The sequence below is a fragment of the Larimichthys crocea genome, chromosome XXIII (assembly GCF_000972845.2).
Source record: "Larimichthys crocea isolate SSNF chromosome XXIII, L_crocea_2.0, whole genome shotgun sequence".
NCBI lineage: Eukaryota > Metazoa > Chordata > Actinopteri > Sciaenidae > Larimichthys > Larimichthys crocea.
In genome coordinates this window covers 21038791-21059707 of record NC_040033.1, presented here as the reverse complement: position 1 = coordinate 21059707, position 20917 = coordinate 21038791, and the positions used below count along the sequence as shown (strand labels likewise).

At 40.1% G+C, this 20917-nt stretch overlaps 3 protein-coding genes across 6 annotated transcripts in view; 2 read left to right on the top strand and 1 right to left on the bottom strand.

The window, feature by feature from the left end:
• Window positions 1-3273, top strand: part of itprid1 (ITPR interacting domain containing 1) — a 35860-nt gene extending 32587 nt beyond the window's left edge. For both annotated transcript variants that reach the window (XM_027274189.1, XM_027274188.1), the window contains one exon: window positions 2865-3273. The gene's annotated coding sequence lies outside the window, so the exon portion shown is untranslated. The remainder of the gene's footprint in view (window positions 1-2864) is intronic.
• A 1524-nt stretch (window positions 3274-4797) lies between these two features.
• On the top strand, window positions 4798-8100 carry ppp1r17 (protein phosphatase 1 regulatory subunit 17). 2 transcript variants are annotated; one of them, XM_027274005.1, is made up of 4 exons: window positions 4798-5395; window positions 5787-5877; window positions 6207-6362; window positions 7948-8100. In XM_027274005.1, the coding sequence occupies exons 2-4, from the start codon at window positions 5808-5810 to the stop codon at window positions 8016-8018; spliced, it is 297 nt and encodes a 98-aa protein (XP_027129806.1). In that variant the 5' UTR covers window positions 4798-5395; window positions 5787-5807; the 3' UTR covers window positions 8019-8100. The 2 variants fall into 2 exon arrangements, with proteins under 2 accessions (XP_027129806.1, XP_027129807.1); XM_027274006.1 differs by having other exon boundaries at window positions 5758-5877.
• Window positions 8101-10496: 2396 nt separating this feature from the next.
• The window catches only part of pde1ca (phosphodiesterase 1C, calmodulin-dependent a), an 83460-nt gene continuing 73039 nt past the window's right edge, over window positions 10497-20917 (bottom strand). For both annotated transcript variants that reach the window (XM_019266041.2, XM_019266042.2), the window contains 3 exons: window positions 17081-17244; window positions 11207-11482; window positions 10497-10743 (listed from right to left, as the gene is read on the bottom strand). In XM_019266041.2, the coding sequence (XP_019121586.1) occupies window positions 10583-10743; window positions 11207-11482; window positions 17081-17244 (601 nt within the window). In that variant the 3' untranslated portion in view covers window positions 10497-10582. The remainder of the gene's footprint in view (window positions 10744-11206; window positions 11483-17080; window positions 17245-20917) is intronic.

The following is a 20917-nucleotide window of genomic DNA, read 5'->3' as shown; positions in this document are numbered from 1 at the left end:
AATTCAATGCTGAAGGAATCACTTCCTTAAATTTGGCTACAGCACTATCAGATAAACATCTGCTGTAGAAGCTTCTACACAAAGGCTTATAGTCCGGTAGTATGAACTCAAAGGTTATTAAAAAATGGTCAGACAGAAGAGGATTCTGTGGGAAGACTATTATATTATCAATTTCAATGCCATATGAAAGAACAAGATCAAGAGTGTGGTTCAGACAATGAGTCGGTTTATTTACACTTTGACAAAAGCCAATTGAGTCTAATAGAGAGATAAACACAGTACTAAGACTATCATTGTGGTTGTCCACATGAATGTTAAAATCACCTACAATAATTACTTTATCTGTTTTAAGGATAAAGCCTGATGCAAATTCTGCAAATTCAGATAAAAATAGACCAGGAGCACAATATACTGTAACAAATAAAATTGGCTGTAATGTTTTCCAGGTTGTGGGTGAGTGAGGCTAAGAACAACTTCGAGGAATATGAGTATTACAATGACTGGGAGGAGTCGATTCATTTAAGCTAACATATTCATCCTCCTGCAGCCAGGTTTCAGTGAGACAGAACAAATCAATATCATAATCAGATATTAATTAATTGACTAAGACAGATTTAGATGACAAAGACCTGATATTCAAGAGTCCACATTTAATTCTCTTATTTTGGACTGTTGGAGATGTTGATTTAATTTTTATTAAGTTTTTATGATGAACTCCTCTTCTGTTTGTTTTATCTTTGGACATGGGACAGACACAGTCTCTATACTAAAGGACTGGGTGGGCAACTGCTCTAATGGAGGCGCAGAGAAGTGTGTAAGACTGCAGCTCTGCTTCCTGGTCTCAACTCTGGGGTGTCAGAGTTTTGGTCGACTAATAAACTTGGCCATATTTCAAGATATGAGAGCTGCTCCATCCAAAGTGGGATGGATGCCGCCTCTCCTAATCAGACCAGGTTTTCCCCAGAAAGGTGTCCAATTATCTATGAAGACCACATCGTTTGCTGGACACCACCTCGACAGCGAGTCCGACGTCGTTTTGGCATATTCACACACGAATGAAACATTAATTTTAGTGACCTCCGATTGGCGTAACCGGGTGTCATTACCGCCGTCACAGATAACAATCTTAGTGTATCTATGCTTATCTTTAGCCAGCAGTTTTAAATTAGACTCGATGTCGCCCACTCTGGCCCCTGGTTATGGTTGCCAATGACCAGAGTTGGCCTCTCAGCGGGTGTGTCGCTGAGCGGGTAAAATCTGTTTGAAACGTGGAGCGGTTGGTGGTGTACCGTGGGCTTCAGTTTGGGGCTATGCCTCCTTCGAACAGTCACCCAGCCTCCCGGCTGCTCGGGAACTACCGGGGGACGGCTAGCTGAAGCTACCTGTGGCTGTACCGCACCGGCTACAGGGGACGGGCTAACTATCTGAGCTACTGACTGTTCGGTGGTGCGGTACCGTGCCTCTAACTCACTGACCCTCGCCTCCAAAGCTACAAATAAACTACATTTATTACAAGTACCGTTATCACTAAAAGAGGACGAGGAGTAACTGAACATGTGGCCAGGAGAGGAGAGAGACGCCATTGCTATCGCTAGGCTAGTTAGTGTGGCTAACAGAAACTGGTGAAACTAGCAGATTGTGGTTACTAAAGTTAAGAGACCTGTTTGTGCACAGACAGAACAAGTCTAAGAATAGTGCAGAGATAAGTAGATTATGGAAGCGTATTGCATTGACCTGAAAAAAAATCTCGTAATTACGAGATGAGGTGTCATTTTTTTTTTTTCAAGTGAATGCAATACACTTCCATAGTAGATAGTCGCTGATGTGAAAAATATATGAAAATCTGTTTAGGTGAGCAGAGCAGAGAGCACCGTGGCAGTAACACCGATAACCAGAAGTGACAGAATACGCTTACCGTAAAGTGCTTGAATGTAGCAAGAGGAAAGATTATCAGTCATGACTCAAGTGTTTAGACTCAAATATCTTGTTTTTATTAGCACAGCTCAATCCAGAAAACACTGTGGTATTTTTAGCTGGAGCTGATCATCGCTGAACCCTGAGGCCTGTTTCACAAAGATTATTTTATGTTGACCAATCTTCCTTTTGTTCTTTTTTTGTTCATCAAATCTAGATTAGTTTGACAAAAATAAATACTGAAAATTCTAGCACCCACACTCAAAAGTCCATCCATTTGATTTCCCTTATGTTTAATATGAATCAACTAATAAACTTAATTTGAGGCAAATAATAAGATTTATGTAATAGTACTATTAAACTCAGTGAGCTTCACAGTAGTCTAGTAGTAGTAGCCAGGTTTATACATTCAATATTAATATTTGTTTGCCAAAACCCAACAGGGAAAATAAATGCAGTCATTTTGAGTTTATTAGTACAATTACGTAAATCATATTACATGCTTCACATTAAGTTTGTTAGTTGATTTATATTAAAACCATATAATTCAAATGGATGGAATCTTTCTATGTAACTGAAATGCAGTGTCTAAAACATTGTTTTGAGTGCACTTAAAGCTAAGAACCTCCCAGCATGTCTCGGCAAGCTCCTCTACAGCTTTGTAGCTGTAGTTTTTGTAGTTTTGTAGTAGTTTTTCTACTGCACTGAGTTTTTTTTTTTGTATTGTTACACTGGATTTTAGAACTGTTGAATTCTTCCAGATAATAACTCTTTTACAGCAAAAAAGATGAACAAGATGAAGTTACTTGCAAATACTAAAAGCTGAGACCTAAATAAGACTAAGATGTCTTTTCTGACCTGTGGGATCTCTTTTCATTCTCTGTTCAACATAAATGTGACTTTTTGGATTTTTGCTTCCCACACAACTTTGATCTCATGGTGTGTTTCAGGTGCTGCATGAGACTGCATCAGACTGATGAAAATCTCCTGATGATTTCCATTCACTGAAGGATATGATTTACACTTTAGCTTTTACACGGTAATCATCACAGTTTTGGTACGTTTTTTACATTTCACAGTCAAATTTTTACACAGTTTACAAACTTTTATTTTTCTTTGTCAGAAAACTGAGTGACTGTTTGAGAAAGAAAAATTTAAATGTTAGGATCTAAAATAAAAGTGTAAAAACTGCTGTTAAATGATTTAAGTTAAGTTACATTCTTCTGACACATTTTACCTTGTACAAAGCACAATTTAAGTACGAATATTTAATGAAGATGTTATTTCACGCTAGTCCTCTGCTCAGTGCACAGTGCATCAAATGAATAATATCACACAATAAACCTTGAAAGAGTTGAACATGTTTTACTTTGTTTTTTATGTGTTCTCTCTGAGTTTTATTGTATGAGAACACATGGAGGCTGTCGTGCTGCAGAAGAGGTTTGGAACAAAAGCTCCAGTGAAGAACAGCAAACACTTGAGAGCAAGATGTGCAAATGAGCAGAGTACAGTCCCTCATCGACACTTCAAAAGGCTCTGGTCTGATTGCAGCATCACGAGTGTTTTATTTGTAGAGAACAGAGCTTATATAACTCACTACCCTCTGTGAGCTATATGAGCTGTAAGCTTTAGAACAATAATCATCATCATAAACATTTAGATTTGTCAAAATAACATTCATGTTTATTAATTATCAAAAAAAAAAAAAGAACAATGAACACACATTAACCATGTTAATGACTGTGACTGAAAATACAACCATCCACAATAGAGATGACGGAGGAAGGGTTGAATGGAACATTATGTAAAATATGTCCAGAGCCTTAAATGTCACCTCACAACACAAAGCTCGAGGTCAGACCTGTATAGGCCTGACGCTGGTGTGTGCAGCCAGTCCAGCCACACTATGACGGATTCAAATACTAAATATTATTACATGTAGTAGTAGATTTTTTAAATGGTTTGACAGCAAATAAATGAAGCATTTAATTAATTCAAATTGACTAAAGTGACTTATCAGGTATTATAATAGTTCATAATTGCTGCAACGCTATGACATAATAATCAAAATCATAATTTGGTTCAAAGTGGTCATTGGGTGCTTTAAGTAAATAATGACATTTTGAGGTACAGAGAGATATGATATATCAGACTTTTATTTTGTTAGCAAATCAAATCAAATCAAATCAAATTTTATTTGTATAGCCCAAAGTCACAAAGTACATTTGCCTCAGAGGGCTTTACAGTCTGTACAGGGAGTGACACCCTCTGTCCTTAGACCCTCGGTTCTAGTGAGGAAAAACTTGCCCACAAAAAACCTTTAACAGGGAAAAAATGTGGAAGAAACCTCAGGAAGAGCCACAGAGGAGGGATCCCTCTCCCAGGACGGACAGACGTGCAATAGATGTCACGTGTACAGGACAAATCAACACAAACATACTGTACAATTACAATGACTGACAAAATGACAATGAATCACAATGAATGATAAAATGACAATGAATTACAATGAATGATAAAATGATTGCAGTAGCAGATATGGTAGCAATAATGACAGTGGTACTATGTGTAGTGGACGTCGTGCAGGATCACAGCAGCAGCCACGATCCACGAGAACCTGCTGGACGACAGAGCACAGAAACTCTGGGGTGGGGGGGTCCCCCGGCAGTCTAATCGTATGGCAGCATAACTAGCACTCAACTAGCTAACAGCTCTGGCTCCCAATCTACTTTTAGAGACTATAGGAACCACAAGGAACCCAGCGTCCTGAGAGCGCAGTGTTCTAGAGGGGTAGTAAGGTATTATGAGCTCTTTTAGATATGATGGTGCCTGACCATGAAGAGCTTTGTAAGTAAGGAGAAGAATTTTAAATTCTATTCTAGATTTAATAGGCAGCCAATGCAAGGAAGCCAAAATGGGAGAGATGTGATCTCTGATCTTGGTTCCTGTCAGAACAAAAAAATGAAGCTGATGCTGTGTTTACATGGACAACAAGACCAGACATACGAGATACTGCTATGGAGATGTTGTAGAACATGAAATAAAATGATTTAGTGTTTATTCTACCCACAGTGCACTTCAGATGATGCACAGGGCCTGTTTCATCAGCATGAAGTGCTTCAAAGTTGTCAGCCTCCAGTTTTTATGAACATTTAGGCATTCTACCATGTTTTGAAGGTTCAAATATGTTCATAATTAAATATTAGCTGCAGCTGCTAGTATTTATTATGCGCTCAAAAAGAGAGAGTGTACAAAGCAAATTAAAAGATTTGAGTTTGTTGTGTTAGTCTTCTCCCTCTCAGTTAAAATTGTAATTCTATCTTCAGCAACTCATTCATGGGGTAGGGGAGGGGGAGGATGAGGGGAGGGTGGGATGTCTGTCAGATAATGGATGCAGAGGAAAGAGGATGCTCCTCCTCCAAGCTTCATAACTCAAACTCCCACCGCTCCAGTCTGACTGTGTGACACTGCTGAGCCTGAGGTAAGACACTGATTCTTTATTCATCACCACTGCTTGATTTTTTTTCTTTTCTTTTCTTCTCTTTTTAGTTTTTAGTTCTGTGAATTATTTATTTTCTTTCTGTTTCCTCTGTGTGCCATGCTAACTGATGAAGATATATTATAGACAGCTAATTTCTGCAGCTAATGTAACAACACTAATTTACATTCATCCACCGTTGACCCACTAAAAACTGTGAGTGTGGTGCTTTGGTTGAAGCTTGTGTTGATGCAGTTTTGTCTAAACATCAGGCATATGTGTCAGTGAGGCAGTCTCACACACACAGGGCACTGAACTGCTTTATCTTTTGTTAGCGTCATAAGGTCCACTAATGAATAATGAAGTGTGTGTGTGTGTCATGTGATCTGTGTAGACAGCCCAGAGGGCCTCAAAGATGACGACTGGCTGTGTGAGGTCAACCCTGGAGCCTGAACATCGACTGATGACACAGGAGAGCACACACTGTAAGCACATATGTCTGTCTTGTTTCATGTGACAGTCCTCACAGTGAGATCTGTGGAGAGAACAGTCCAGGAAGCTAAATCTAAAAACAGCTCTATGTGTGGACAGATACAGAGGGGGAAGATCGTGTCATCATCTCTGTTTTAGAACAAACAACATGATGACCTGTCATCTTCATCTTCAAGTCTCAGTATCATAGAATCAGTTTTCTTCCACACGAGGTGTAAATGTGTGACTGAAAACAGGGCTCTTTTTTTATAAGTCTGTTTCTATGGAGACCAGGCTGGTGAAGTTGGTTGACAATGTAACAGTTTGACTGACTGTGTGACAGACCAGGATATGCTGGAGAACTTTGTGGATGGGAAGTCAGAGATGAAGGATGATGATGATGAGGAGGTCCTCTGCACAGACAGCCAGGCGGAAGACCAGCTGAAGAAACCTCGCAGAAAAGATACACCTGTCCTCAACTCTCCTCCTCATATACCAGGTCAGCACACACACACACACACACACACACACACACACACACACACACACACACACACACACACACACACACACACACACACACACACTCTTACACACCTTGTAAAGCTGCATACATTTTAGAATTATATGTTTATTTCAAATTGTAGAAATGATAATCATCTGAGCTCAAATTTCCCCTAACCCAGGATCATGCCTTCCAACCCTCAGCTGACCCTCATAAAATAATTCTGCTATTTCCTGATACACACCACTAATGTTAGAAAAGAGCATGTTTGGGTTAAATAAGTACTTTGTCAACTTGCATGCACTGACGGTGAGACTTGTGAAACATTTTCACAACAAGTGAAAAACACATTTCTAACATTTACAAGCTGTGGCACGGAAAGAGGACACTGACAGTGTACGTACAGATATGACATCACGTGTCTCCATCTCTTTTCCTGCCGTGCACACAGTGACATGAATTACCATGGTTACAGGCATGTTGGACTGGGCCTACACTCACCAGGTGCTTGCCCTTGGTGGGGATTGTTGGGACATAGCTGGGTGTTCTATATGGAAAGTGTCCTGAGATCACTATTAAATTAAAAGTGAATTGCAGAGCTGGGCAGTCCAATACACTTTACAAGCCCCGCTAATTCTACAAAGCCCACAAAGCCTCCCCTTCTGTCAAAGTGGGTGTCAATGTATAGTCCAGATAGTATGTGTAAATATTGACTTCAAAATGTTGGTGTACTGGGCAATATGGATGCACATCTCCCAGTAAATATTAAGCATCAATTATTCAACAAAGTCATAGAATGAAGAGTATTTTATACTAAAAATATAAAATGTCTAATATTGTGAGGACTGGACTAATTAGCAGGCAGTTCAACAGTGAACTGATACAAACACGTTACTGCCAGCAGCATTTAGAATATCTTTGATTAGTGTTCAGGGCTCATACTAGGCTTGTTTCATCTTGTTATATTTGATTTAGATTTGTGATGCTGTGTGGTGTTAAGTCAACATGTCTTCATGAATTCAAACCTGCAGGTAGAAGCCTCCTAGTCATTTCCCTAGATCCCATCCGGAGGTTAGCAAGCATACTGATGAACTGTACTTCTTCATTGTCGATGATCTCTGACTTGGCGTTTCATCTATAAATAAAAAAAACGTTTAGCTGCTGATTTTCTTTTTTTAAATGAATTTCCTGCGGATTGAGGAATGATGGCCATTATCACTGTAGTGAACTTCACCAAACTAAAGAGATAAGTACTAATGTTAGCGGACAAGTACAGTAGGTAAACTGATGAATGTTTCAGCTGTGGCAATACGTTTACTCTTCACCTTTATTTTCCTTGAAAAAGATTGTTTCCTTCCTGTCTGCTTATCTGACTTGTTTTTTGACTCTTCTGTCTGAGTAAGTGTTATTGTAACTGTTGGATGTTGGACTGGATCTTAGAAAATCAAAGTTATCATACTTGTACAACTTGTCCTTTATGTTGTCCTCAGCCATCTTGTTGTGCAATCAATCTGAATGAAGCTTCTCCATCACAATGAACTGGTTTAAAGCTGACAGTGCACATTTTTCTTCCCTTTAGGAGTCAGACTGTTAAAGACAGAGAAGCAGATGGTCCACTTAGAGGACGAGGAAAAGAATGTGAAGGATTAAAGCTTTCTTCAATTTGTGTTTTGTTGTTAATAAATGCTTTACTGTTCATGGTCTCATTAAAAGATGCTTTGACCAAACATTATATGTCACAGTGTCTCTGCTGCTCTTTTTCTTTACTGGGTACAGTGAGTACTTCATGTAATAAATTCACCGGCCACGCACAACTTGTTCGTCACATTGAATTGGCCATTAGCTCCAGAAATGTTGAAATAAGCAGGCTGTATAATAATGAAGACATATTTAAGGCATTGTATGAGTGCAGGATAAATCCTACACATTTTTCATTTTCAGTACACATTGATTCACAAAATTTTATTCTAGTTATTGATAGCAATTAATGATTCATCCCACATCCATCAGTCAGAAACACTTGTCTTTAAAATAATGATCATGACAGGTATTTAAGGATTCCTGCTGCTAATTTGTAGTCTTCAGTGTGGCTTTCAGTCCCACACTGTGTTCACTGTGAGAGGAAAGCATCACCATGTGAAGCACTGAATGATCTCCTCCCTGAACTTTGAGTCCAATCAGCATCAGCCCTGTCTAGCACTTTAGTGTACCTCTGGTCTGAGTCAGTTTGTTCATTCTAGTTCCAGTGAAACAATGTGTTAATGCTCTACATACAGTCATATTTACAACAATATTTCAACTATGTCACGTAACAATGCTTCCGTAAACAACTGCTCCAGAAAGAAATTGCTTTCCTAGTTTGGTGTGGAAAAACTTGAGAGGTCTGCAGAGCCTTGAATTCAACCTCATCCAACATCTATGGGATGAAGTGGAGCACTGACTGAGCCAAATCTACCAACCACCTAACATCAGTTTTCAGTTCACTGATTCTAATTTGCTTTACTTCCTTACATTCCTGTGTCCTTCTGTTTAAACTGAACTGAATTGATTGAATTGCTCTTGAGGCCAATTTAACATGTAGAATGCCTGAAACCAGAAGAGTACCCTAAAACATACAGATGATGACCAAATGATGGCCTGTAGGAAATGTCTCTCAGATGAAGGTCTTACGTTTGTTTGTGCTTTCTCATCAAGGATCTTTCATGATGGCCTCATCTCTTGTTCTGTGCTTCTTCTGCTGGTGGTTCTGAGTCTTCCATGTGAATGTCTGCTTGGACATTGATTTATTTTGTCTTCAGAGAATGTGAGAATGCTTCACCACCTCCACCTTCTTCTGTGAAGTTGTCTGGGTTCTTGCTTGGTGCACACAGGTTTGTCTTGGTGATGGTGGCCAGTCAACTCCCAAAAAGTTGGCTAAAATGTTCTGTTTTGGATCCATTTTACAGAATAGATTAAAAATGTTCAGTTTGCTTTTATGTGCTCGGGTTTTTTGTTTTCCAGCCGTTCTTTAGGTTTCTAAATGTTTTGGCTTTGACATCGTCTTTCATTACATTCTCACTAATTATGACCCTAAGGTGTGTAAACCTGTCTGCCTCCTCTGGTTGGTTTTCAATGTGTTGAAGTGTAGTTGTCAATGTCAAAGATGATAAATGTTTTCACGGGTCAAATCATCAGCTCAGATATCGTCAATATCTCACTCTTTTACTCTTTCACTATTGCAGAAAGAACACAAACCTACAACTCTACAAAGGTAACACTGTGAGGAGTTAAAATGACAAGATGATTTGAGATTAGCAAAAAGGTTTGAAGGGACCATTCATCAGTACATGGCATCTAGTCAGCCCAAAACACACAGTGAGAATGAGCTGAGTACAACTAAGAACAGAATCTTCAGGCTGGACAAGAAGGAGGATGAATGCAGAAACCACAAATATAAAGTCAAATCATAAACTCCTGTTTAACATTTTTAACAATGGGCCTTTAAATAAAAATAAAACATAGAAATTAATTAGAAAAAATGTATTTTGCAAAAAGAATAGGAGATAAAATTAAATGAATTGAAAAAAGGAATAAAAATGATAAAGTCTACACTCTATACCAGGGTTCGGCAACTAAGTTTGGACGCGGGCCAATTTTTTTCCTGACAATTCCATCGCGGTCCATGACCATGCGCGCGGGGGGGGGGTTCTGCGTCCTGATTGGCTGAGTGAGAACCGCACGTGTGTTCTGCGTCCTGATTAATTAAGGGAGTACTGTACAAAATGCGTGTAATAAGGTGTATAAAAGTGTGTGGTTAGGGGTTTTACGGCCTTAAAACATAATTGTTAAACTTAAAAGATATATATATATATATATATATATTAAAATAAATCAACGTCATCTAGCGGGCCAGATATAATTGATGGCGGGCCAGTTTTGTCGTCGTACAGAGACTCACTCGTAGCACCTCGCTCTGAATTCAAGGTGGCGATTTCATTGGCTAGATAGAATCACATGGGTAGTATGACTCTCACACGATTGGTTGGTACCTTCCAATGCTTGCTCAGTGCAGTGCTTGGATAGGGAAAAGTAATGTTACGGCATGAAATAGACTCGCCTGTCAAAAAAAAAAAAAAAAAATTCTACAATTAATCTCGGGTCCGGATGATATGGCGATCCGGTCCGGATCCGGACCCCGGTCCGCGGGTTGGGAACCCCGGCTCTATACTATGAGATCACTTTCGGCGACGCAGCGAGATGCGCTGCAGTCTCCTGGCTTTTCCTCTGGCATCGATGGGTCGCATCTCTGTGACCTTTGACCTGAGCAGTCGGTAGGAGCTGGCACAGTAGCTGGGTCTCTTGTAGTAATAGATAAGAGGGCAGTCAGGCTGAGGCTCTGTAGAGACAGCAACATTTAAGTTAGCATGAAGTCACAGTCTACCCTTTCAGCTTCCTGTGTCCTGTGTCTGTGTCTTTATTGACTGTGACAACTTCCTGCAACTTGAGAAGACTTTTTTAAAAGACTACAAAATATCAAGTCAACATGATGCCATTTACACTTTACATTCAATTAGAGAAAAAGTATGCATGGCACATCAGTGACAGATTTTGACATCAGGTTATCAGGTCAGGTTTTCTCCTGGTTATCAGTCCTGTTACGTTCTGGCTTCACTGATCAAGGTGATATCGTTCACTGAGAAAGCAACTTTACTAATAGAAAAGCTTGTATGTGAGGTTGCCAGAAGTAAGTAAGTAAGTAAAGTACCTTCAAATTGTATGTAAGTACAACAGTATGAAGTTTTGAAGTGTGTGTACTTTGTTCCATTTACACTGTACTTGTCAATTGTTGGGGTGCGTACCATTCTGACACTGCTGCTGCTGCATTCCTGTGTTCTTCTTGTCTGTGAGATTTGGACCTGATCTCAGCAGAGAGCCTGCCGCTGGTCCATCCTCCTCTTTAGGGTGTTGCTCCTCCTGCTGCTTCCTGTCCTCCGCCTCTTCCTGTCCCTTAATGTCTGTGTTCATGTCTTCCTGTCCTGCGCTCGGCCTGTCGACAGTTCTCTTTGACTCCTTTTTCTCTTCTGCCTCATTCTCTTGGTGGTCACCCTCATTTGCCTCCTTCTTTGCCTCCAGGTCTACAATACGCACACAAGAGCAGCAGCATTAATTAACTGCATTAATGTTCCCAGAATGGGGGATTCAGAGTTCAAGTGTGCTGAAGTGTTCTATCTTTTGTCATGTTGGTCATGTTTAGCTTTTTACCATTTGGGGGCAGTGAACACAACATTAACATATATTTTAAATTGATATGATGACCTTGTTAGTTGCTTATTTACACATTCAGCAGTTACAGAGCAACATGACCATTTGTTTGAAATGTGTTTGTGTCATCTGATATATCTATGTGTACGGTGTTAATTTTAGGACATCCTCAGATCTCAGACTCAGGTGTCAGACTCAAACGAAAAGGCATCAGAGTCGCCTAAAAGTCACTCAGTCACAGAAAAACCTTTGTCATCATCAGACAAAAAGGCCTCATCCTCGCACAAAACGGCATCATCCAAAACGGCCTCATCCTCACATGAACCAAGAAACGAATGCGAAACCGAAACCACACGTCTCATCAGTCAACTTAACACACAAAATCATAGCTGGTTCCTAGGCTTCTAGCAAATTCACATGGATTGCTGAGAATAGCTACAATATTGTTACTGTTTAGGCTAAATAAACAGACCAAAATAAATACTAAATAATTAATTTAATAATTTAGAATTTTGTCTTTTCGCATGAACCCTTTATGGGCATTCTGATTTAAAAAAAACAAAACAAGTTCTCATAGACCTATAGCCAGCGTTAGCCAGAGGAGGGAGCTGTTGAATAGCTTAATGCAGCGGTTTTCAAAGTGTGAGGTGTGCCTCCCTTGGGGGGCACCAGAGGACTTCAGGGGAGGCTGGGCGCGGGAAAAAATTATAAAGTATATATCTTACAAAGATATGTGTCTTATTACTGTGCGATGAAAACTCAGCGAGCTAGCCCCCAAAGAGTAGCAAAAAAAACAAACACAAAATGATACAGTATGTCTTATCTTTGCTGTTTGTGTCAAAAGTTCTATTCCAGCGAAAAAACGCTGCTAATGTCTCCTGCTATGTCTCTGCTTTAGTCTGAAATCAATAATGAAGCTCCTGGTTGTTACATAAAGACAAAGAGGCTTTGAAAGTGAAGTGTGACTTCTTGGTGCGATATACTACCTTTGGGGTTACTTCATTCTGGATCGTCATTGATGGGTCAAATGAGAATATGGTCGGTACTAATTGATTCTCCTTACTCTGACTGGTCGATAGGTGACAATCATCAAAATCCGCCAATCAGGACATCCACACTCTGTGTTTTTTAGCCTTAGCAGCCTCGCTAGCTGCTACCGCGGCTGCTTCATATTCTTTTAATACCGCTTGTTTCAAACATCGTGTCGTATTAAAACTCAAAGTCTTCTTTGCTCCTCTTGGAATCCTCCTGAACAACTTTTGCAAACAGCAATGCTGTTATCTTCTGCCACTATGAAAAACGATCACATTGGTGAAGTTATGTTCATTATTGTCTTCACGAGGTCCTGGAGGTATTCCAGTCCGGATTTAAAACACTACATAGCACAGAGTCAGCTCTATTAAGAGTTTTTAATGATATCCTTATGGCGAATGACTCTGGAGATTATGTGACCCTTCTACTCCTTGACTTGAGTTCAGCTTTTGATACCGTGGACCACAGCATTTTAGTGCATCGGTTGCAGCTAGTAGGCATCTCTGGTACCGCCTTGGACTGGTTCAGGTCCTACCTGGCAAACAGGACTATGTGCGTAAGCCTTGGTGGTTCTGAGTCCCGCTCTGCTCTGCTGTCATATGGGGTTCCACAGGGTTCAATTTTAGGGCCCCTGCTTTTCTCGCTGTACTTGCTGCCCCTGGGTTCCATCCTGAGAAAGCATGGTATCTCTTTTCATTGTTACGCTGATGATACCCAGATCTATGTGCCACTAAAGAAGAAGGACGCGTTCTCTTTGAAACCACTTCTGTTTTGTCTTGAAGACATTAAAGCCTGGATGTCTTTGAACTTTTTAAAATTTAATGAAAATAAAACAGAAGTGATGGTGTTCAGTCCCAGTGGCTCTTGTGAACCACTTCCTGTTGACTTGGGCCCCTTGGTGCCTTACAGGAAGCAAACAGTCACAAACTTGGGTTTTAAGATGGACAGTGATTTTAAACTTGACCGGCAAATCGGTGCAATAGTTAAGTCCAGCTTTTTTCACCTTAGGCAGCTGGCAAAGGTGAAGCCCTTCCTTGCACAAAAGCACTTTGAAACAGTAATCCACGCCTTCATTACATCGCGGCTGGATTACTGTAACGCACTTTATCTTGGAGTCAGCCAGTCCTCCCTCGCGCGTCTCCAGTTAGTTCAAAATGCTGCTGCTCGCCTCCTAACTGGAACGCGTAAGAGGGAACACATTACTCCAATTTTAGCATCTCTCCACTGGCTGCCTGTGCACTTTAGAGTCCATTTTAAGATTCTTTTATTTGTTTTTAAATCCTTAAATGGTCTCACCCCGCCTTACCTCTCTGAGCTGCTCCGCCCATACACTCCTGGCCGGTGCCTCAGGTCAGCTGATCAGTTGCTCCTGGAGTTACCAAGGGCTAAACGGAAGCTCAGAGGGGACAGGGCCTTTTCTGTTGCTGGTCCTAAATTATGGAATGACCTCCCTCTATGCATTAGACAAGACCCATTTTTATTCCTTGGCTTTTAACCCAGCATGAGACTCTGTTTGTGTTTTTGCTATTATTTTAACATTGTTTTATTGTTTATTGTTTTTATATTGTTCTTTGTTTTATATGTCTTATTTCATGTTCTATTTTATGTACAGCACTTTGTGTCAGCTGCAGCTGTTTTTAAAGGGCTTCATAAATAAAGTTGAGTTGAGTTGAGTTGATTATTAGTCTGGCAGAGACCATAGACATATATACATAGACGCCGCATTGAGCGCTGAATCGTACGTCAATGGGTCCGCCATATTGAATGTGGCAGATCTGCCCGTAAACTAATACAAGGAAATGGACTGAACTTCATAAAGCGCCTTTCTACAAAGTTCTTTAAGTTAATGTCTCTTATACACCCATTCACACACACACTAATATATCTGGGAAACAAACAGGCACCAGAAACAACGTATGTAACTTTTAAAGTGATGATTATAAATGTTTACTCCTTATGTAAGCACCAAACCAACGTATGTATTTTTCTAATGCTGAGTGTTTACAGCTACTAATGTGTGTAACACTGTTACTGTGATGATAAATATTGAAATATTTATATTTAACATTTAATATGTGTATATAATAACCAGGGGCCTCATGTACAAAGCATGCGTACGCACAAAAAAATGGCGTACGTCCTTTCCCACACTCACGTTCAAATGTATCAAACATGAAACAATCGTAGAAATGTGCGTGCCCCACGCCAATTTCATAGCTGTCGTACGCACTTTCTACAGCTATTGTTCCTTTGGCGACACTTAGAGGTGACGCTGGGAAACTGTTAATAATGTGAAAACAAGTAGTCATCAGAGTGATGTGCACATCAGAGACACACTTATGAACAATTAACACACCCACATGTTTGCAATTATATAGGTGGATATAAAAGCATGCGTAATGTGATTAAGAAAAATGGTATTAACAATGGCAGCGTTAGCGTTGTTAGAGGACCTTGCAAACGTGAGCGATTTAAGGAACGCGAGGATTTACTTGCAAACCATGATAATTACTGGAGTTGTGCGCAGAGCTGCGGCCGGGCCGAGAGCGCAATGGGGGCCGGCGAGTAGCTCGGGGTTGTGCTGACTATGCTGGGGTTCCTGGCAACAAGGGAATTCCAGCAGGAGCTGTTTATCTAAGTAGGAAACATTTTAATTCCATCAATGTTCAAATCATATGTGATGCGCGAATGCAGCTAACTAACATCGTGGCAAGGTGGCCTGGTTCAACGCACGCCTCATTCAATATGACTAACAGCATGGTTGGGAACAGGCTGGAGGCTGGCACGGTGCGCGATGGCGAAAACGAATAAACGAATAAACTCTTTACTTACCTAGAAGCCGTGCCAGTGTGCCAGTGTGCCAATGCATATTTGGGCATGTGGCATTCAAATATCATGTTTTTGGTTTTCTTTATTTTCTGCTTGTGAAATTAGAGCTGCAGAGCTTTCTAACAAGCCCCTGATTGTCTCCCTGTGTTCAGTATTCTTGTCAGTAAAAATTTTATTTAAATAATTTGCATATGTAAATAGGGGCATGGACAAGGAGGAGTTGCACGTGCGCTCAATTCCACGTTGATTGGGATGTACAAAAGAAACGTGCTTGGATCCACGCGTACGCACACTTTGATACATCTGAATATTTTTGTGCCTACGACAGTTTCTGGGTTTTGGCGTAGGCTAAGTTTCATGTGGAAATCCACGCAAGTATTCGTACATGAGGCCCCTGATCCTGAAATGTAGATGTGACATGAGGGTTTCTGAATAAAGAGCACTAACATGTACATTACACGTGAACATATATACATACATATAGTACACATTAGTTTACGGGCAGATCTGCCTTATCCAATATGGCGGACCCGTTGACGTATCGCGACCAATGACCAACCCGCTCAATGCGGCATCTATGTATATATGTCTATGGCAGAGACGGGGCCAGGCTTGGGTCCTGCAAATAAGGCGAGATAGCTTTTGGGGCTACTCGGCCTGCAAATGTTGGATGAGTGAACATGTGTTTAAAAAATCAGTTGAAAAGGTAAATTATGTTTTTTTTAAGTGAAGATGTTTTTTAACAAAAATGTGTTTAAATGTATTTAAAATATGTTTAAAACACACAAAGATGTTAAAAATGTGTTTTAAAAATATGTTGAAAACATACACAAAGATTGTGTTTAAAAAAATATTTGAGCACATTCATAAATAAAGATATTTAAAATGTTTTTAAAAAATAAACTATCCCACACACACCAAAGTAGCCAACAGCTTTTACAGTGGTGTTATATTAACTGGTACAGCAAGCCAACATATTTGTGGTATAACTGGAAATCGTTAATTTCTGCAAGCTATTTCACTCGTGAAAACTTTCAGAACCAGTTCATCAACCGTATCTGATCGACATTTTGTATGAGGATGAGGCCTTTTTGTCTGAAGATGACAAAGGTTTTTCTGAGACTGAGTGACTTTTAGGCGACTCTGATGCCTTTTCGTTTGAGTATGACATCTGAGTCTTAGATCTGAGGATGTCCTAAAATGAACACCGTATATGTGTCCAATCTTCACCTCTCTTATGGTCTGTTTATCTGTCTCTAGCTGCTAAATGCTCCTCTATGTTCACCAGCTTCTCTCAAAGTGTGTAGTAAGACTATTAGAGTGTTGGCCTGGACAATTAATAATTATTATAATAAAGAAACTCTATGAACGTGAGCACAGCTGCAGATTAAGGTGATGTTTCTTAACCGTCTGCTCCTAACGAAAACAACTTCCCTGCAGTTAGCAGAGTGAGTGAATTAGCACAGAATGACCAGACTTTGTTTATTTGAGCTACAGTGGAAGAAGGATCAGCAGTACCAACATTAGCTGCAGGCTGCAGGATGACCACTACTCACATAGCCTTCAATTGACTTATTTGAGTTCGAATAATGAAGAGATCAGTAAATTACCCTTGGCTGCCTGGGCCTTCCATGTGTCCTTGTTGTGACGGATCTCTTGGGTCCATGTGACCTTGAAGCTCTTGAAGTCCACTGTGGTCAAAGAGCAGCTGCCCTCTGACCCTGTGCTCTTCACGCTGGAATGTTTTCCATCGCTGCCACTAATACTGTTGACACTGTGGACGGTGGAGACGTACACATCACAAACACACGTAATTAATATGAGTCTTCACATACTCAATCACACGTAAATGTTTGGGCTGTAAAGTCGAAAAAGAGGCTGAAAGAGGCTAAAAAACAACAACTTCAATCAGCGTTCGTCAAAAACAACATGAGCCCACAAGCTTGTCAAAGAAAATGACTTAAGAGGTTTTTTTTTTGTTCCCTCAGCTCAAAGCTCAGCTCAAATCTACAGACATCATTTGTAAGGAAAGTGACCTGCAATCACAACATTGCTATATGTCACTAAATCCTACACACTGGCCCTTTAACAAACACCAGTTCAAATGAATGATACTGTTGCTCTATATCAGCTAATACCACATTAACCATAACACCTTTAAAAGGTGAAAAAAAACAACAACATTAATGCTTAAAATGTATCCATTCAAAGATTAACTACACCCTCAGACTGTGCTCCCTCCTTTTTTTAAAATGCAGCAGACAGTCACTATGGGGTGCACAGCTTCATGGCTATATAGTGAGCTAACGCTGAGCAGAATGACAGACTGAGCACCAGGAATACAACTGCTGGCAGTCAGAGCTAACAGAGTTATGAGTGTCTGCTGTCAGACTGTCTGCATTGTTATTATTATTATTATTATTGTTATTATTATCATCATCATCATCATCATCATCATCATCATCATCATTATTATTATTATTATTATTATTATTATTATTATTATTATCATCATCATGACTATTAACATGTTGTAGTGTAACTATTTCAAGGGCTCCCATGGCTCATGTACAATAGTAGTAAGCTGTACAAACATTGGTTTAATAACAAAGACTACACTGTCTGTTGTCACTGTATTACAGTTATACAGTAATGACAGCTGGTTGTCTATAAAGAGTAAAAGTCATATTGTTCCAACTCACCTCATAGCACCACACTGACATCTAGTGTTGAAATCAAATATGGAAATTTGATGTTTTTTATGTCCCTTTCTGATTTTTAATTCTCACACATGAACATTCATTTAAATATATATATATATATATATATAATATCATATATATATATATTTATATATATATATATATAATATATATATATAATTATTATTATTATTTTTTTAATTTTATTTTATTTTTGATGTGTTGCAGTTTAAAGTAGTTTTTATTTTTTAATGTTCATACTGAGAAATCAAGCCATACTCAATGAACCGTGAATGTTAAAGGTCTTATCACTGAAAAACGTGAAGTGTTCTTAACCACACAGAGATATACACATAGAATTATGTGGTTTAAACTTAATTCTATAATTCTATACTAATTCTATTTTGGATATAAATTATACTTATATTGCATATAATAATTGTACTTGCTCTTACATTGATCAAAGTACATGACTTGTGAGGTGACCTTTTGGGCACGTACTTGTAAGTCTGTCTCTCTGAATAGTCTTTTTCGTTCATGAAGGTTTCTCAGTGATGTGACATTAAGCATTTTTGTGGCAGCTGTTGGAATTATCTGAATATTAAGGAAAGGTACTTTAGTGCTCTTTTTTTCATGTCTTTCTGACTGTCCCACAATTCTTTGTGGCAGCAACAAAAAAGTGGCACACCTCACAACCAGAAAATTAAATGCAGATTGTAGCTCATGGGACTGAGAAAGCGTGCGAATATGGACACTACTGACATATGAAAAATATGAATATATGACAACAATTTGATCATGAAGTCTAATGCATCTCAGTGCTTTTGATACGTTTATTTCAATCAAATCACAGCAAAATGTTTCATTTGGGTTCTTAACACGAGCATTAGTTCATTCAGTTCAATAGTTAGCCACACGAATAAACACAAATGATCCCGTAGTCACATGTGTTTTATGGTAAATGTATTCTGTCACTTCTGGTTATCGATGTTACTGCCGCGGTGCTCTCTGCTCTGCTCACTTAAACAGGTTTTCGTATATTTTTTACATCAACGATTATCTACATATTTCTACACTATCCTTAGACTTGTTCTGTTTGTGCACGAACAGGTCTTTTAACTTTAGTAACCACAATCCGATAGTTTTAGCCGTTTCTGCTAGTCACACTAACTAGCCTAGCTATAGCAATGGCTTCTCTCATCTCTCCTCCTCCCTGCTCTCCTGCTCTCTCCTGTCCTCAATTCTCCTCTCCTCCTCTCTCCTCTCCTCTCTCACATGTTTAGCTACTTCTCGTCCTCCTTTAGTGATAATGGTACTTGTATTAAATGTAGTTTATTTGTAGCTTTGGAGGCGAGGCTCAGTGATTTAGACGCACAGTACCGCACCACCGAACAGTCAGTAGCTGCTATAGTTAGCCAGTCCCCTGTAGCCGGTGCGGTACAGCCGCAGGTAGCTTCAGTTAGCCGTCCCCCGGTAGTTCCCGAGCAGCCGGGAGGCTGGGTGACTGTGCGAAAGAAGGCATAGCCCCAAACTGAAGCCCACGGTACACCACCAACCGCTCCACGTTTCTAACAGATTTTCCCTGCTCAGCGACACACCCGCTGAGAGGCCAACTCTGGTCATTGGCAGCTCCATTTTATGAAACGTGAAGTTAGCGACACCGGGGGCCATAGTTAAATGCATCCTGGGGGCCAGAGCCGGCGACATCAAATCTTTTTTTAAACTGCTGGCTAAAGATAAACATATATACAGTAAGATTGTTATTCACGTCGGCGGTAATGACACCCGGTTACACCAATCGGAGTTCACTAAAATGAATGTTTCATCGGTGTGTGCAGCTCTCATATGTAGAAACATGGCCAAGTTTATTAGTCGACCAAAACCGTGACAACCCAGAGTTGAGACCAGGAAGCAGAGCTGCAGTCTTACACGCTTCTCTGCGCTCCCATTAGAGCAGCTGCCCACCCAGTTCTTTAGTATAGAGACTGTGTCTGTCCCCCGTCTACCTACATTATTTAAAGATAAAACAAACAGAAGAGGAGTTCATCATTGGACTAGGGTATGAATGTGGATGGGTGACGAAGGAAGCCATGGGTGGATGACGGAGGAAGCCATGAATGGAGGTGAGTTTTAATGGAAAGGTGTGTAGACAGGTGGTTCTGACATTGCGGCGCTACACCCCACACAAACCAAATTTCGAGGACTGCATTCTTCCACTTACGTAACATTGCCAAAATCAGATGCATCGTATCTCAAGCGGATGCAGAAAAAAAATAGTCCATTTGTTACTTCTAGGCTGGACTATTGTAACTCTTTGTGATCAGGCTGCTCCAAAAAGTTTCTTAGGACTTTGCAGCTAATTCAGAATGCTGCTGCAAGATCAGAGATCACATCTCTCCTATTTTGGCTTCCTTGCACTGGCTACCTGTTAAATGTAGATAGAAATAGAATTTAAAATTCTTCTCCTTACATACAAAGCTCTTCATGGTCAGGCACCATCATATCTAAAAGAGCTCATAATACCGTACAACCCTTCTAGAACACTGCACTCTCAGAATGCTTCCTATATTTTCCAAAAGTAGATTTAGAGAGTTGTATGTCCTCCTCCTCCTCCTCCTCAGCTGAGTGGGTGGCGGGGGTTTGGAGGAGGGACCCAGTCCTATCAAACACCGACTCCTCTTCATCGGAGATGTTGTGCACGGGTGAAGCAGCGAGTCCCTGACGAGCGTTTCCGGGAGGCGGCAT

Coding starts and splice junctions, on each gene's coding strand:
- ppp1r17 (XM_027274005.1), top strand. CDS start 5,808: ATGACGACTGGCTGTGTGAGGTCAACCCTGGAGCCTGAACATCGACTG. Junction 5,878..6,206: donor GACACAGGAGAGCACACACT/GTAAGCACATAT, acceptor ACTGTGTGACAG/ACCAGGATATGCTGGAGAAC. Junction 6,363..7,947: donor CTCTCCTCCTCATATACCAG/GTCAGCACACAC, acceptor TCTTCCCTTTAG/GAGTCAGACTGTTAAAGACA.